The sequence below is a fragment of the Manacus vitellinus genome, unplaced genomic scaffold (genome assembly GCF_001715985.3).
Source record: "Manacus vitellinus isolate BGI_N305 unplaced genomic scaffold, ASM171598v3 scaffold_44_pilon, whole genome shotgun sequence".
Classification (NCBI taxonomy): domain Eukaryota; kingdom Metazoa; phylum Chordata; class Aves; order Passeriformes; family Pipridae; genus Manacus; species Manacus vitellinus.
Window position 1 is genome coordinate 5,490,790 of NW_021940565.1, and position 15,093 is coordinate 5,505,882.

Below are 15,093 nucleotides of genomic sequence, written 5' to 3' on the forward strand. Positions count from 1 at the left end.
AAATCCTTAAGCACAGTCTGTCCACTCCGAAGCTCTATGACAAGGCTAAGTACAACCCTGATCCGACTGCTTGTGGGTTGGACTACTTTTTATCTCTGACACAAAAACCTAAAGAAACCTGCATTTTTACAGCCATCATATTAAGACTGAGTCATATAAAAGACCTGAGGACACATTGTCCTCGATGTCAAAGCAGAGAAGGGAGCAATATCAGGCAGGAGATGTACTAAAACACTGACCAAAACAGGAAACTGCTCACAGTAACTTCACTTTTCATATAGTAGAATAGCAAAAGCAGGACAAGTCGCTAACACTGAAATTGCCACAAACTGGACAAAGCAGACATTGTTCTGGCCCCCAGTCAGAACGGTTTGGGAAGTGCACTTCACTTTGAGGAAGTCAGAGCCAATGACTCATATTTCTGCCAGATGCCACTACACATTAAGGTATACATAGACATCTCACATTGGAATAAAGATGAGCCTGGCTGGCAAACAGAGAGAGACTGCTGCTGTAAAACCTCACTGCCAGACCAGGGAGATAGCACTAGCTGTGTTTGATAATATGAAGCTTCAAGTGGGAAGTCTTCTAATTGAAGACTGGTAAGTGAGCTGATCATGCTTTTATGTACATGCTCTGACCACTCCACTCTGGCTAATCTTTTAAACAAATCTCACCCAATTCTCAGTTCCCTTCTGTCTCCTGTAACTTACCACTCTCCAAGATGGGTCTAGTTACAACTGTGATTGAGTAAAGTGGACAGGCAAGGAATTAGCCCAAGTAACTACACTTATCCACTGCTATAAGAAGCGATTCATTGTGGCTGAATGCTGCTCTAATTTTCCATGAAAAATGGCTGTATTTTGCTGTAAAGACAAAGCTTGATGTGAATTTGTACATAAAGCTAGGTGTGGTGCCTGGTACACCTAGCTGCAACTCTGAGTCTCAGCATTTCTCATTATCTGCTTTACAGGCACCAGTTTTGCTGTTGGGATGGATGAAATTTTATCTATTTACTTTATGCTGATGATACTAGTTTTAAAACTAACTGCAAAGTATTTCTTTTTTCTCTAAAATAACTATTTTAGGAAGGGAAGTGGAAATACTAAGAGCTGCCCTTAGCATGAGTTATCAAAAAAGTATTTGGATATTTTGACTGCTTCAAAGAGAGATAAGGAACAGATTTTCCCTGATCCATTGCATGCATATCAGCCACTTGATTGCTCAAGGGAGAAGTTACTGTAATTACCACTTTACTGATGAACAACAGTGCAGAGAGGTAAACAGATTAGTTTTACAAGAGGAACAGATTTGTATTTCTTTGTGAAATGTGATCCAGCAGACCTACTTAGGTCAAATCTATCAAATTACAGAGTAGTTAAGATGAGGAGCTCTCCTTTTACCAGATATACCAGAAGCCAAACATTATATGGAAGAAGAAATATGAGTCTCTATTGCCAGTCTTCTACAGAAGTGCTCTCATCACCGATCAAACCCTGAGACACTTGAAAAAAATATTCCTTTCATCTTTTCTTACTTTATATTATATATAAAGGAGAGGTTAAAAAGTTCCACTGCAGATACATGGTACCAGGAATATTCTGCTTGGACATACAAGTTCCAGCTCCTCTAACAGCTTTTCTCAGATCCTCACATCCCAATTGAACTCTCCTCAAAGCAAGAGCATGGCTGACAGAGCAGAAGTGACTGCTGTCTTATATTTGGAAGACCTGAGATCCGTGGGTCGTTTGTTAGCAACTGCAATACTTGCCTAACCCTGAAATGTGGCTCCTGCCCACTCAGTGTGGGTGGGGTACATCCCATTACATCTTAGCCAGGCCATCAGTAGGTTTAAGTACTTTGGATTTCTTATTAACACACTGTGCATCTCCCTGCTCACACTGGGAATTTTGCTCTTCAGACAGCCAGCTGGCTGTACATACATCTACAGGCATGTTCACCCACTTTTCAGTCTGACCCACCATACCATATACCACTTGCAAGTCCCGTGACTCTCACTTGAAGATTGTTGCTCCAAGATGTTTCATATGGGACCAGGAATACTAGTCTGTAATTCCTATACTGTTTGAATGAACATGAAAAAGAGGGAAAGACCAGCAGATCATTCTCCAGCTCATCAGCATACTATATAATGGATAGGAATTAAGCAACAATTCTTGGCTTTTTGTATGTGATAAATAATTCAGTTCCTCACAAAGCATTCTAAATTTCTACCTCAGGAAACGTGGGAAACAATTTCTTGATCACATCTGATGATGTCTATCTTAATTTCATTACATTATCCATATCAAAACTGTCCATTTATTTGGTTCTTTTCTCCAAAGTGTGATTATCAATAAGGTGTTTATATAATACTCTGCACAAGGAAACCATGACAAATGAATGTAATTTTATATTTAACATATGTTATACTTGTCAGACAATCATCTATTTTGTCAAGTCATTCCCCTCTAATAAAAGATAATTTAATAAAACACATGTTATTAAAAGAGTTATTCTGGGCTTCAGTCAAATCAGAATGCCTAATTCTTTGTTTATTCTTCAGGTACTCACTGTGATGAAGACATCAATGAATGTTACATGAACCCTTGCCAAAATGGTGGAATCTGTGAGAATTTTCCTGGGAATTACACTTGCCATTGCCCACCTGCAGACAAAGAAGGGATTTTTTATGGTGGCTGGAACTGTACAGAAGTTCTTCATGGCTGTACTGATCATCAATGCCAAAACAACGGAATCTGCATCCCACATTTAAAAAATGGTCAACACGGATTCAGCTGCATATGCTCACCTGGGTATACTGGAATACACTGTGAAACCATAACCACATTTTCTTTTCAAGGAAACAGTTTCCTTTTGTTGAAGAATCCCCTGACCCATAAAAAGGATTTTTTCTATAACATAAACCTGAGGTTTCAAACTGTGCAACCCACAGCTTTTCTGTTTTACCGAGGGGAGAAAAGTACGTTTGCGAAGCTGGAATTACTGAATGGCTACTTACACTTATCCGTGCAAGTCAATAATCAGCCACAGGCTCTTTTGCATATTCCACATAATGTCAGTGATGGAGAATGGCATTCAGTGGAGGTAACCTTGGCAAGAGCTGTTATTCTAAATTTGCTTGACAGCTCTTGTGTAGAATCCTGTCTCAATAAAACGTCTGCTAAGATAGATAGCAATCCTGTGATGCTTGCATTTCAGAGCACGTTTCTGGGCGGCTTACCAGTGGGGAACGTTAGCAGCAACTCTCTGCTTAACACCTATAATATACATTCTGCACCTTCATTTGTAGGCTGTCTTCAGGATATTGAAATAGACTTGAACGTTATTACTCCAGAGAACGTATCATCTGAGTCATCTTTAAATGTCAGGATAGGATGTGCTAAAAAGGACTGGTGTGACACCCACCCTTGTCAAAACAGGGGACGCTGCACCAACCTGTGGCTGAGCTACCACTGCGATTGCTACAGGCCGTACACAGGGCCAGACTGTGCAACAGGTAAGGGAGTGCTGCTGGCATTTGTGTTTTAAGTGGATGCTGAAACTGTTTACCTGGTGATGAAATGGCATGACCCTTAGGATCTCCGGAGCTTAATGTCAGCTGGTAAGAAAGTGCAAGAGGTTAGTAGTAGCACACCTTTGCTATTCTCTAGTTGCTTTCCCCGGGAAGGCTGCTTTTCAGCCTGACAAAAAAAGTCAGGCTAAAGTGGTGGATTCCACTCATCTTGTTTTAAAATCTTCCTAGTGGTCTTAGCACTCCATAAACTCTGAAAAACTGTAGTTCACTGGAGGTTATCCATGCTGAGTAAAATTTAGAAAGCAACCAAGTCAATTGGAGTTTAAGACTTATTTTCAAAGCATTCTTTGAAAATTTTATCCTTAAGCTCTCTAGGCTTTTATAAAGAGACCCATTTAAGGCAATAAAAGGCAAGCAAAAGTACCGCAAGTTAAAAAAAGACAGATTCCAATTTTAAAAAATTAATGAGATTATACTATTAGCTTAATCTGATTAGCCCAAGGAGCAGGCAGAGCTTCAGTGGCTGGAGACAGGGACCATTCATCTCTCAGCTGTCCTAAGACAGTGCTGGACAATCACTAGTGCAGGCAGCAGTTCCCAGGAAGCTGGATGGAGACCAGAGGGAAACGTGTCCCTGTGTGAGGGAACAGAAGAGCACATCTCAGCAAACAGCCTCTGTGGCAGTGATGGGTAGGAATACAAAAGCTGTAGATGCCTGTAGCACATTTCCTGCTACAAATGATCTTTCCAAGTGCAGGCTGAGGAAAAGTGGAAGGACAACAGGAGGTCCCTGCCCAACTCTCACCTATACTACATCTGGTGGGTGAAGCCCCCTGGAGCTCTAAACACAGCAACTCTCAGGAACATTTTGGGGTGAACTCTGCAATTCTTCCTCAGATAAAGTTTTAGGAATTTCAAACAAGCGGTTTTGTTTAAGAAAATTGCACAGGACTCTTCCATGCAGCGCCCTTGCTGCTGCTCCCCTCTGTCCCCTTACTAACCATCCACACATGGTCAACAGGGCAGTGTTTAGGGAGCAGGAAATACATACACATACATACACGTATACATACATACGTATATTTACGTAGATATATCTGCCAAGTGGGCTGGAAAAAATTAAGCACAACAGCAGTGCCATGGTCAGATTGGAATGGACAGATCCTAAACTGGTGTAAACTGGTATGGCTGCAGTGCCGCCAGGGAAGCTACATTGATTTACATCAGCTGAACAACTGGCCTCAGGGGCTTATTGAATGCATTGCTGCAGAAAGCTGTGGCTCCAAATACATTTCAAAATGTTTAAATACAATTTCATTTTGTATGCTATACCTAATACTTATCAATACCTTTCAATGGTTTTTCTTTTTGGCTTTATTGCAAAATGACAAAGTCTGAGAGGTAATTGTAACAGACTTCTTTGAAGTCTAGCTGTAATTTATCCAAAGATTTGGAAGGCAACTTTGGAGTATAGGACAACATCTGGTAAATATGTTTGCCTCCTTATATGAAGCAAAATTAAAACCAGTCAGGGCCAGGAGCGGCTTATACTGGCATTAGAACTGTTGAGAATGGTTAGAAAGCAATGCTTTTTTTTTTTCCTGCTGACCACAATATTCCTTGCTAATCATGGCACTGTGCCATTTTGATACATAGGTTCTAGATATATGCCATATTTAAAAGACTGTGGCAGGTTTCTTAAAAGGCAGAGTGGGAGAGACTTGTGGTAAAGGATAACATAAGAAATGCTGGTGTCTTTCTGAAGAAAAGTTGCTGCCAAGTATTTAATTGACAAGAGGCAATATTTTCTCTACATATACAAAATAACAAACAGATGTTGACTCATTTTGATCAGCATCCAGATGTTGTGACCCAAGAGGTTAATATTGACCAAGGTGATGCCAGTCATCTCATCAAACAGATCAGATTGATGATATATGTGTATATTTATAAATAGAGAGAAATGTAACAAAGTCATTGTAAACACGAAATGCCTTTTTGAAGATTAATGGTTCTTTCTAATATTGCAGTTGTGGAATCCCCATTCCAGCAGAAATTTTGTTTTTACCCTCATGAAAAAATGTTTCAGTCTCTGGTACCCCCTTACAGAGAACATATAAACTGACTTAATGCCTCAAAACACCAATTTCAACATGTATTTATTTCTACATAGAAGAGTTTTAATAAGTAGATGTAGATACATAGGAAATGTTATTAATAGAAAAAAACTAGTTCAAATTTAATTATGAAATTGTCTGTTTAGGAACAAGTTAGGATTTATTCCTGTTGCTAAATAATATGATCATACCACATACTAGTGCAGTGTGGTCATTAAGGGTCTGTTGGGGCTTCACAGTCAGTCCCTATTTTCATTGGGTTTTTTAATGCAGTCATAATAAAAAGTAGTGCTGCAGGCAGAAAGTTGGCCTATGAGATCTCACTCTAGGAGTTTTACTGCACAATGGAGGACTGAATTTTTAGCTATGTGAGCATTTAAAAACAAAAGCTTGGTTTATTCTTTCTATGAATTTGATATATTAAAAATAGCTCTTGAAATTGTTTAGGCAGGAAGTCTAATATTGAGGACAAGATCACAAAACTTACAGTGCAAAAATAGAAACACTTTGTTGTTTTTTAATGAGATGATTCATCAGAATAAAATACAGTTTTGGCTACATATTTTGTATCCTTACAAGTCTGAAAATCATTACTGAAAATAAGGAGTAAGGGAGAGAGACAGATGGTTTTGGTTTAATCATTTTAATTGATAAGCACAAAAAAAAAGAAAGCTTACTTGATGTAGGATCATTTTTCCACCATGACACCACAGCACGATGGGCACTCACAGAACTTTACAGGATTCATAACTGGATACAAGTTGATGTATATGAGCATATCTTGAGCCCCAGGAACAGAAAGTCTGGCAGGGAACTGGGGAGCCCGTGTAGCACCACGTAGGTGCCCTATTTATGCAGGAGGGGTTTGACGATCAGCTTTCTGCAGTTGGAATCTGTGCAAAAAATATCACAAAATTCCAGAATTACAGTAACTTCCATGGTCATCAGAGGATCAAAGCAGCTAGGTTCGTTCCAAAATGATCTTTCTGAGGACCAGTCCATGAAACTATCGAAATCTGTCCTTGTTTAACCACTTGAAAACACAGCATTACACAGCACATGATAAAGGGGAAAAATATGCCCAGTAATATAACATCTGGTCCTGCACAGGGGTTTAATGCTATGGCCATGGAGGCCAACAGGAATTTTCAAATAGAAGCTATTTACAGCTGGATCAAATCTTTAGTCATCCATAAATACAGGCACATCTTACTACCATACATAAACATTACTATAAGTAGTTATTTGATTGTTGCATTGGCCCCCTTGTTGCTTAGCCCTAACTATTTTATTTTTCTTCCTTTTTTTTTTCCCTCCTGTATCTCCAACCTCAAGAGTACATTCCAGGCCGGTTTGGATCTGAGGACTCCTCAGGCTATGCTGCTTTTTCCATTGATGCCACTCAGAATGAGAACTTCATCCTATCAATGTTTGTCCGAACACGCAAGTCTTCTGGCTTGTTACTGGCTTTGAGAAACAGTACTTACCTCTACATAAGAGTCTATTTGGAAGGTGGGAAACTCACAATGTCAGCTCTAAATTCCATTAAGTTATTAGGAAAACACTTTGTGAACGATGGAAACTTTCACTTAATAACATTAAAAATAGAACCAAATAAGATGGAATTGTTCCAGTCCTCTCACTACCTAGGCTTTATATCTACTCCACTGCTAACCATCCGAAGTAAGGATATTCTTTACATTGGAGGCCTACCAGACAACAAAGAAACTGATAGAAATGGCAGGTATTTCAAAGGCTGTATCCAAGATGTAAGAGTGAATAACCAGCCGCTGGAATTCTTTCCCATCACCAATCCACTGAATTCTCTTATCAACCGAACCCTTATTAATGTCACCCAAGGCTGCACTGGTGACAACCTCTGCAAGGTAAGAATGACATTTTTGAGAGCATTTTCACATATTTATAATGGGGAATTTATTTTATTTTTTTGTGTGTTTCCACACATTATTTGATTATAATGACATCCTAGGAAAACAAGTGAAAACGCTAAAAGGAGCAGATTTTGTTGAGTTATGCTACATATGATCAATATCAGCAGGAAAATGTATTTGCATAGGGGAGAATTAAACTATTTTAAGGCTGAAATACTGTTTTTCACCAATTATTGAACACACTGTGCTGTCATAGTACTCGTCTTTATCAGCTTCCATCTGAAATAAACCTCCTTTTTGCCAAACAGTCCCCCATCCCTAGAGTTGGGAGGCCACCAAAATTTATTCATACTTAGGTTATCTCTTCTCTTTCCCCATAGTCCAACCCTTGCCACAACGGTGGTGTGTGCTATTCAATCTGGGATGACTTCACTTGCACGTGCCCCCCCAACACAGTGGGGAAGGCATGCGAGGAAGTTAAGTGGTGTGAGCTTGGGCCCTGTCCTCATGAAGCACAATGCCAGCTGGTGCACCAAGGATTTGAATGTAGGTACATTTCAGTTCTTCCAATCATCTTTGGAGATCAGCAAAATTTTCATCAGCATTGCCTTGAAACTAAATATTCACTGCCTCTCAAGTTCATTCAAATGTTATTTCTGTATTAAAATAATGACTATGTCAATTTTAAGTAAGGTTAATGGGAAGAGTCTGCCCTACCAAGCCCAGAAATTGTCAGACAGACACTGACGCAGACACTAATGTTTACAGGACCTTTGATATTTACTTATTCAGCACAACTTGTTGTACAATAGTACATTGCCAGAGTGTAAGTGTACCCCTCATATTACCACTGCAAAGAGATAAGAGGATATCCAGTGCTGGATTAACCTTAGGATCTTCCTGAAAAGACAAGATACATAACATACATTACATCATTTGATTTTCTTCAATAAACTTCAATAACTTTGAAGAAAGTCACCTTAATACCAGCAGAATAGTTTCTCAACTGGTGTCTTCATAAGAGGCACCTGCACACCAAACAGTCTATTTGGGCACTGATGAGCATTAGCTGTCTTTAGATCACTAGCCACCCTGCATATCTCTTTCCTTCTCCTTCCCACTCTGGAGTGGAATTAAAAAAAGCAAGTAAGGATCTTGAAGAAATATTTTTTCTTTTTGCTATCAAAGAAAGCCCTAACGAAGCTGTAAAGGAAGATAAATTCACACTCAATCTGATTGAAGCTGTTAGAATGGCTCAGTTTTAGGAATGAGAATGTTGATCAACAAAAGACTTCTATCACAGACGGACCAATATGATGCTATTTTTATGGAGATTGTTAGAATCAGCATTGCAGGACTTGTTCAACTTTATAACTGAAATTAGAATAATTGTACCTTCTCTCATAGATGGTTTTAATTATAACATCAATATATGTTCTCTCATAAAATTTACTCTTGCATATTATGGTAGAATATGAACATAGATACAGCAAAGGGAAAAGTATCTGAACTGTTTCGTTCTGCTATACTCAAGGTCATTTACACTTTCAATATCTCAAGGTCATCACTTTAAGATTTCTGTGCTGGTTTACGTGGCAACAGTAGAGAGTTTCCGTAATAGATATTCCAAAATTCCTGTAGTATAGAGCTGCATTTTAAACTAATTGTATTCTTAGCTACAGGATAAACTTCTTGTTCAACAGATGGTAATAAAAGCTTTCCTGGCCAGTGAGTTCTCTGCCAGCCTGGTGTCTACTGCTCTGGATACAATTTTAAGCCAAGGCAGCAAAAAAGCTGTTTTTCAGGGGCTGTGGCCACAGTTCCACCTAGATGGCTACGATTAGCAAGCCCTTTTGGAAGGCATACGCTCCATAAAAGAGAACAAAACATTACACGATACTCCATAAAAGAGAACAAAACATTACAAGAAGCCGATGTGGGGACATTAAGTAACAGCAAAACTGTATGCCCAGTGGCACAGCTGAGAGTAAAAGCACATCAAGGCAGCTTGCTGTGCTCAGGACTTTGTAAGAGTTCTACAGGGGTAATTTAGCTTTATGAGCTTAAAAAAACTCAGCTGCTTTGTAAGACATTTTTAAAAAATCAGAAATAATTTGGAAAAATTCTGACTGATTTTTAGTACGATTTCCTCTGAGGAAACTTTTTCTATGAGAAAGACACTACATTTGATGCACCAGGAAATTTAGTTACACCTCTGCTGCCTTAGTATCAGGATATACAGTCAATAACTTCCTACTGGGACTCCCAGGGGTTCTTTTCCTCAACACTTACTAAGCCCGCAGATAGTTCAGAAACCCACCTTATCTCAGTGCTAGGATCTTTCAAAGCTAATTTTTTCTGAAATACAGACAGAAGACATTCCTTCCTGCCTGTCCTCCCTGTCTATAATTCTCATAAATCTCAGAATGTGTAAATTTACAGCCCAGTGAGTTAGTAGAAACCATGCTAATGAATGATGTCAAATACCTTTGTGAAGATGTCCATAAAACTGCCACAACGTAGCCCATCAATTTTCACTCACAGCAGTGCAAGTTGAGTGCTGCTGCCCTCCCAGTCCCACCAGCACAGGCTCACTGCTGTCAGCAGGGCTGTGGCAGAGCCTACACAGCAGGAGAAGCTGGCTTTAAATGTGACAGGTATGGTTCTTCTTACATGGATTTCGAGGGGGCTATTTGTCAACTAACTTCAATTAAATTAATCCTTTTGCATCAGTGAGAGTAAATTGGGATCCAATCAAATCCTTTCTAAAACATCTTAAGAAACACCTGGGAAAAAAAAGAATTGAGAAGAAACGTTCACCCGGTCCAGATCTGTCATGAGGAATAACTAGATGCCTATACTTAAGGAAGAAACATAAAATGACAAATGTATGTCTTCTTTTGAAATACAGAGATGACACTAATGTAGAATTGTATATTAGAGTGTTGACTCGAGATGATGCAAAGCAGCACACTTTTGATGTCAGTATAGCTGATGCTGGCACTGCCCTGTAATATCCATAGTCATAAGAGGCAGACAGGGATAACTGAAACACTGGTGGAATTTGATTGTTTTTCAGCAAACCCAAAAGGACTTACATGACAGGGACCATGGAGAGATATTGTTCCACAGGTATTGGTTTAAAGTTGGCCTGGTTTCTCAATTATTATCTTCGCACAGGTCTTGCTAACGCAGTGTTTAGTGGCCGGAGCAGTGCGATATTTTACAGAAGCAACGGAAAAATCAGCAGAGACCTCACCAATATCGTGTTTGGCTTTCGAACTAGGGACACTGATGTGATCCTGCTGTATGCGGAGAAGGAGCCAGAGTTTGTTATCATCAGTATTCACAACTCCAAGTTACTTTTCCAATTACAAAGTGGCAACAGCTTTTATAGGCTGACCCTTGCTAGTTCAGTGCCTGTGAGCGACGGGAAATGGCATCAAGTGATGGTCTCTATGGTAGAGCCCCTGTCCCAGTCCTCTAGATGGCACATGGATATAGATAACAAAAAAGACACTGCAACTAGCACAGCTGCTGCAGGAACCCTCAACTTTTTAAGAGAAGAGACAGACATCTATGTGGCTGACAAGGCTTTTGACAGCCTGGATGGCCTGCGAGGATGTATGAGCACCATAGACATCAGTGGCATTTATCTCTCATACTTTGAAAATGCTGACATCCCTACTAAAAAGCCTCAAGAGGAGCAATTTCTCAAAATATCTGCAAATGCTGCTCATACTGGCTGTTTGCAGGTAGATGTCTGCAGCTCAGATCCCTGTATGCACGAGGGGACATGTGAAGACTTGTACACTTCCTACCGTTGCACGTGTCCTGACGGATACACTGGCAGTCATTGTGAAGTCAACATTGATGAATGCTCCTCAAACCCCTGCATTCATGGAAACTGCACCGACAGGGTCACCTCTTATGAGTGCAGCTGTGAACCTGGTTACACAGGGGAAAACTGTGAAGAGGACATAGACAACTGCCTTGGCCACCAGTGTGCAAACGGGGCCACTTGCGTCGATGGGATTAATGGATACTCCTGCCTGTGTGCTGCTAACTTCACTGGAAGATTTTGCAGGTACTATAAACAAAGCTGATCCATATGATTTTGTCAAGTCTCTTCTGAAGGGTTATTACATCACTGATGTCTCTATTTTAAACACAGACGTTATGCATGTAACTATATATTAGTTATGGCTGCAGAGTCAATGTATAAGGACTCTGCAATACAGAAAGCTGTATGGATCAATTAGATGTGGACTGAGATTGAAGTGCTGGCAGCTCAGGCAGAGACTGATGAAGCAAGGGCAGAGGGAACAAGGCATAGCTCTGTTGTTCTGCTTCCAGCATTGGTCCTTCGAGCTCTCTGATGACAGGATTACAAGTGTTCCGGAGCTTGAAAATACTTTTTTTTTAGAAAAATATTTTAAGGTTTTTAAATCCCTAAAACTATATTTTTATTAGAGCAATAGAGCTCTAGAACTATAAATAAAGAAATTTGGAGTTGGTGGGTAAGAGAAAATAACAATAGAAAGGCTGGCAAAGAAGTTTTCTCCTCACGCACAGCATCTTTGTTAAATTGGTCTTTTCCTCTCAGCTTGCTCTCAGCCCAGCTTTCCTGGTGGCTACAAACACCACACAGTCCACTTTTTCCATCACTTCTGACACTCCTCTCATGACTGTTTCTTATTCATCTCAGATTCTTCTCTGGAAAGGCTGCAGACTCTTCCCTGGCCTCTCTTGCCTTTCATTGCCCTTCTCTGCACACCATAAACTTCTCCCTTCTAAGCATGCCCCATTAATCTCAGAGAAGGCAAAATCCTATCCAAGTATCTCACAGACCCACATTAGTAATGTAACTAGAATGATAGTAAATTCATCAAATTAAAAAAGTTCAGCAATACATGTTCTGTGAGTCTCAAATCTCAGTTGCTGCTGTCACTCTTTTGGACAATATCCCAGTCAGTAACAGCATTGCTCCCCTGCTTCATCTGAGAGAGCACAAGACATCCAGAAACAAGGAAAGTGCAAATAACTGCTATTGCCTTCTTCTTTACTTAGATATAGAAGATTACCATATACAGTTTGTGGGAATGAAGAGAGAAACCTCACATGTTTCAACTATGGCAACTGCACCGACCTGGGCGGTGAGCTGACCTGTGCGTGCCTGCCGGGATTTGTTGGAGAACGGTGAGATGCTTTGCCCTGCAGATCTTTGAGGAGCAATTCTTCCACAAGCTGTTCCAAAAGAGTCCTGAGGGTAACAGCCATAGGGGTTTTGCCCTCCTGCAGAAATACAGACAAGGCAGCTGTTTAAGTGTAGCAGTTCTTTGCTTGAGTGACGTTGAGGCTCTGAAGAAAAGCAGTTTTACTTAGACAAAGATCACAAATGAATACAGCCAGATTCAGTCCAATGTAGCACCAGGAACTCCAGAGCAAGATATTAGTTCTTAAACAGCACGGAATGCTTGCTTCTCTGTGCCTTTTTTTTTTGTCTTCTGTGCCAAATTTTTGTATGACACTCTAGAATGTTATCTTTCTATAGGTGGGGACACATAAACACACATACCCTGCTCATATGTATAAATTAGCTACATACACTGACACATGAATATACAAAGCTGTTTGATTTTCACATGTATGTGTTGTGAATATACAATCTATGGGATGAGGTGGTCTTGCAGCTCACTACTTTCTTACTGAATGCTGAAGTAGGAAAACAGAATTTTTAGAAGAGGTTAAGAAAAACTTTTTACATGTTATTGTTTAGCCTGAAACAGAGGGGCCTTCCTCACAGTGAAATTTGTATCATCTTGTAGTATGTTTTGCAATTTAATTACCATTTAATAATGGTCTACAAACAGCTCTGGAGCAGGGAGGGCTGACAGACTCAGGGCATTAGGGGCTGTAAAAACATAGGAAGGCATTGTTATGGTCTGAACAGGTAAGGGCAGCTTTCAGATAGTGAGAAAGGAAATACCGTACATACTCCTAGTGAAACTAGAGTTACATCCGAGTATAATATCAGAAGTGCAACTGGAGCAAGCTATAACACAGAGAAGTTTTCAACAAAAGGTTTTCGTTCTCTCAAAAACCTACGAGCCCACTGATTTTGTGAAAACAGTACACTAAGGCATAAAAGATAGGTGAAATGAAAATTCCCACCCACTCAAAGCACAGTGTTGTCGGCAGACACATCTGCACTGCACTGGTAACAGCAGGGTTGTTTTTGTGCCACCTCACAACATTCAGTAGAAGTGAAAAAAAATAAACTAAAATGAAATTTTAAGAAGTAAAAGCATATTCATAGATACTTCTTCCCTGTGTATATTTCTTGGGAGTTTAAGGTAGAAGGAAATTATTTTTTTCCTTCTTCCTTCCCCTGCCAGGCAACTTGCTAACTATAGCTTTGGGAATGAGGGTTCCTTCCATCCATCCCACTGGCTGGCAATAATCTCTGTTTTACGGTTCCCACGATTCTCGTATTGAACCAAGCGAGGCACACGCTAACTGGCTATCACAGCCAGACATTTCTTCTCCAATGTATAAAGTTGACTGTTTGTCCTCTTTTCCTTCAGGCTGCCAAACCATAAACCAGTGTTACTTCTGTGGTTGGAGGTCTTAGTATATCAAATTAGAAAATTTCACCCCTTCTTTTTTTCAGAACAAATTCAAATATATCCGTTAATTAGAAAATTAAAACCAAACCCCTCTGTACATTTATGTATTAGATTGATAAAGCAGGCATTTTCCTTTAAGACAATATTTCATCCCTTAAAAAACCACTGATGCAGTGTATAGAGAAAACACCATCTTTCCATGCCAATCAATTGACTCGGGATCACACACACAAAAGCCCAATAAACTAAATAGCAGGTAGAAAGGGAAATGTGAAAATATTACTCTTCATAAAAGGAGATATAGCTGGTTCTTGAAAACAAATTTTTCATTTAATTCAGGCTGGGACATTCAAAATTACCTAAAGGGAGTCAGGCCTTTAAATGTTTCTGAATATCAGTTGGATTCAGGTGCCTGGTCCCCTGGAAGATTTGAGGGGTTGTTGGAGGTTTTTTAATTTGCATAAGTTCATAACTATACAATTTTTATACATTGGATAAATACTTTAGTTCTTTGAAATACATGAATATAATTTACCATTTAAAGAGGCCATTGAAAAATGTTTAGAGGTTAATAAAGTAAAAGTGTTTAATATAAAAAACTGCCCTTCTCTGATGTAACACTAAAATTCTATTCCACGGTTATGAATATGATTGAACAAAGCAATTCCTTATTACTCAGAGGGAGTTTCTCACATTCTTCTTCAAGAATAAACCTGCATTTTTATCTGGAAAAATTAGGATTAAATGTTAGCATTATTTAATGAAAGGGAGCAGGGAATTAAAAGGGAGCATTGTCAGAGGACAAAATCACCAAATCATTAAAAGCTTTCAGATAATTTTACACATTCCTTATTATCCTTCCATTGGTCACCTCGACAAATTATGAGAACTCAAATCTCCTTTATCATCAGAATTAA

The 15,093-nt window shown here is 39.5% G+C and overlaps 1 protein-coding gene across 1 annotated transcript in view; it reads left to right on the plus strand.

Annotated features, from left to right (window-relative positions):
* Nucleotides 1-15,093, plus strand: part of CRB1 (crumbs cell polarity complex component 1) — a 71,910-nt gene that overhangs the window by 31,629 nt on the left and 25,188 nt on the right. Inside the window, exons 6-10 of the mRNA XM_018078980.3 lie at nt 2,567-3,520; nt 6,991-7,541; nt 7,928-8,093; nt 10,728-11,634; nt 12,618-12,746. Of these exons, the coding sequence (XP_017934469.2) occupies nt 2,567-3,520; nt 6,991-7,541; nt 7,928-8,093; nt 10,728-11,634; nt 12,618-12,746 (2,707 nt within the window). The remainder of the gene's footprint in view (nt 1-2,566; nt 3,521-6,990; nt 7,542-7,927; nt 8,094-10,727; nt 11,635-12,617; nt 12,747-15,093) is intronic.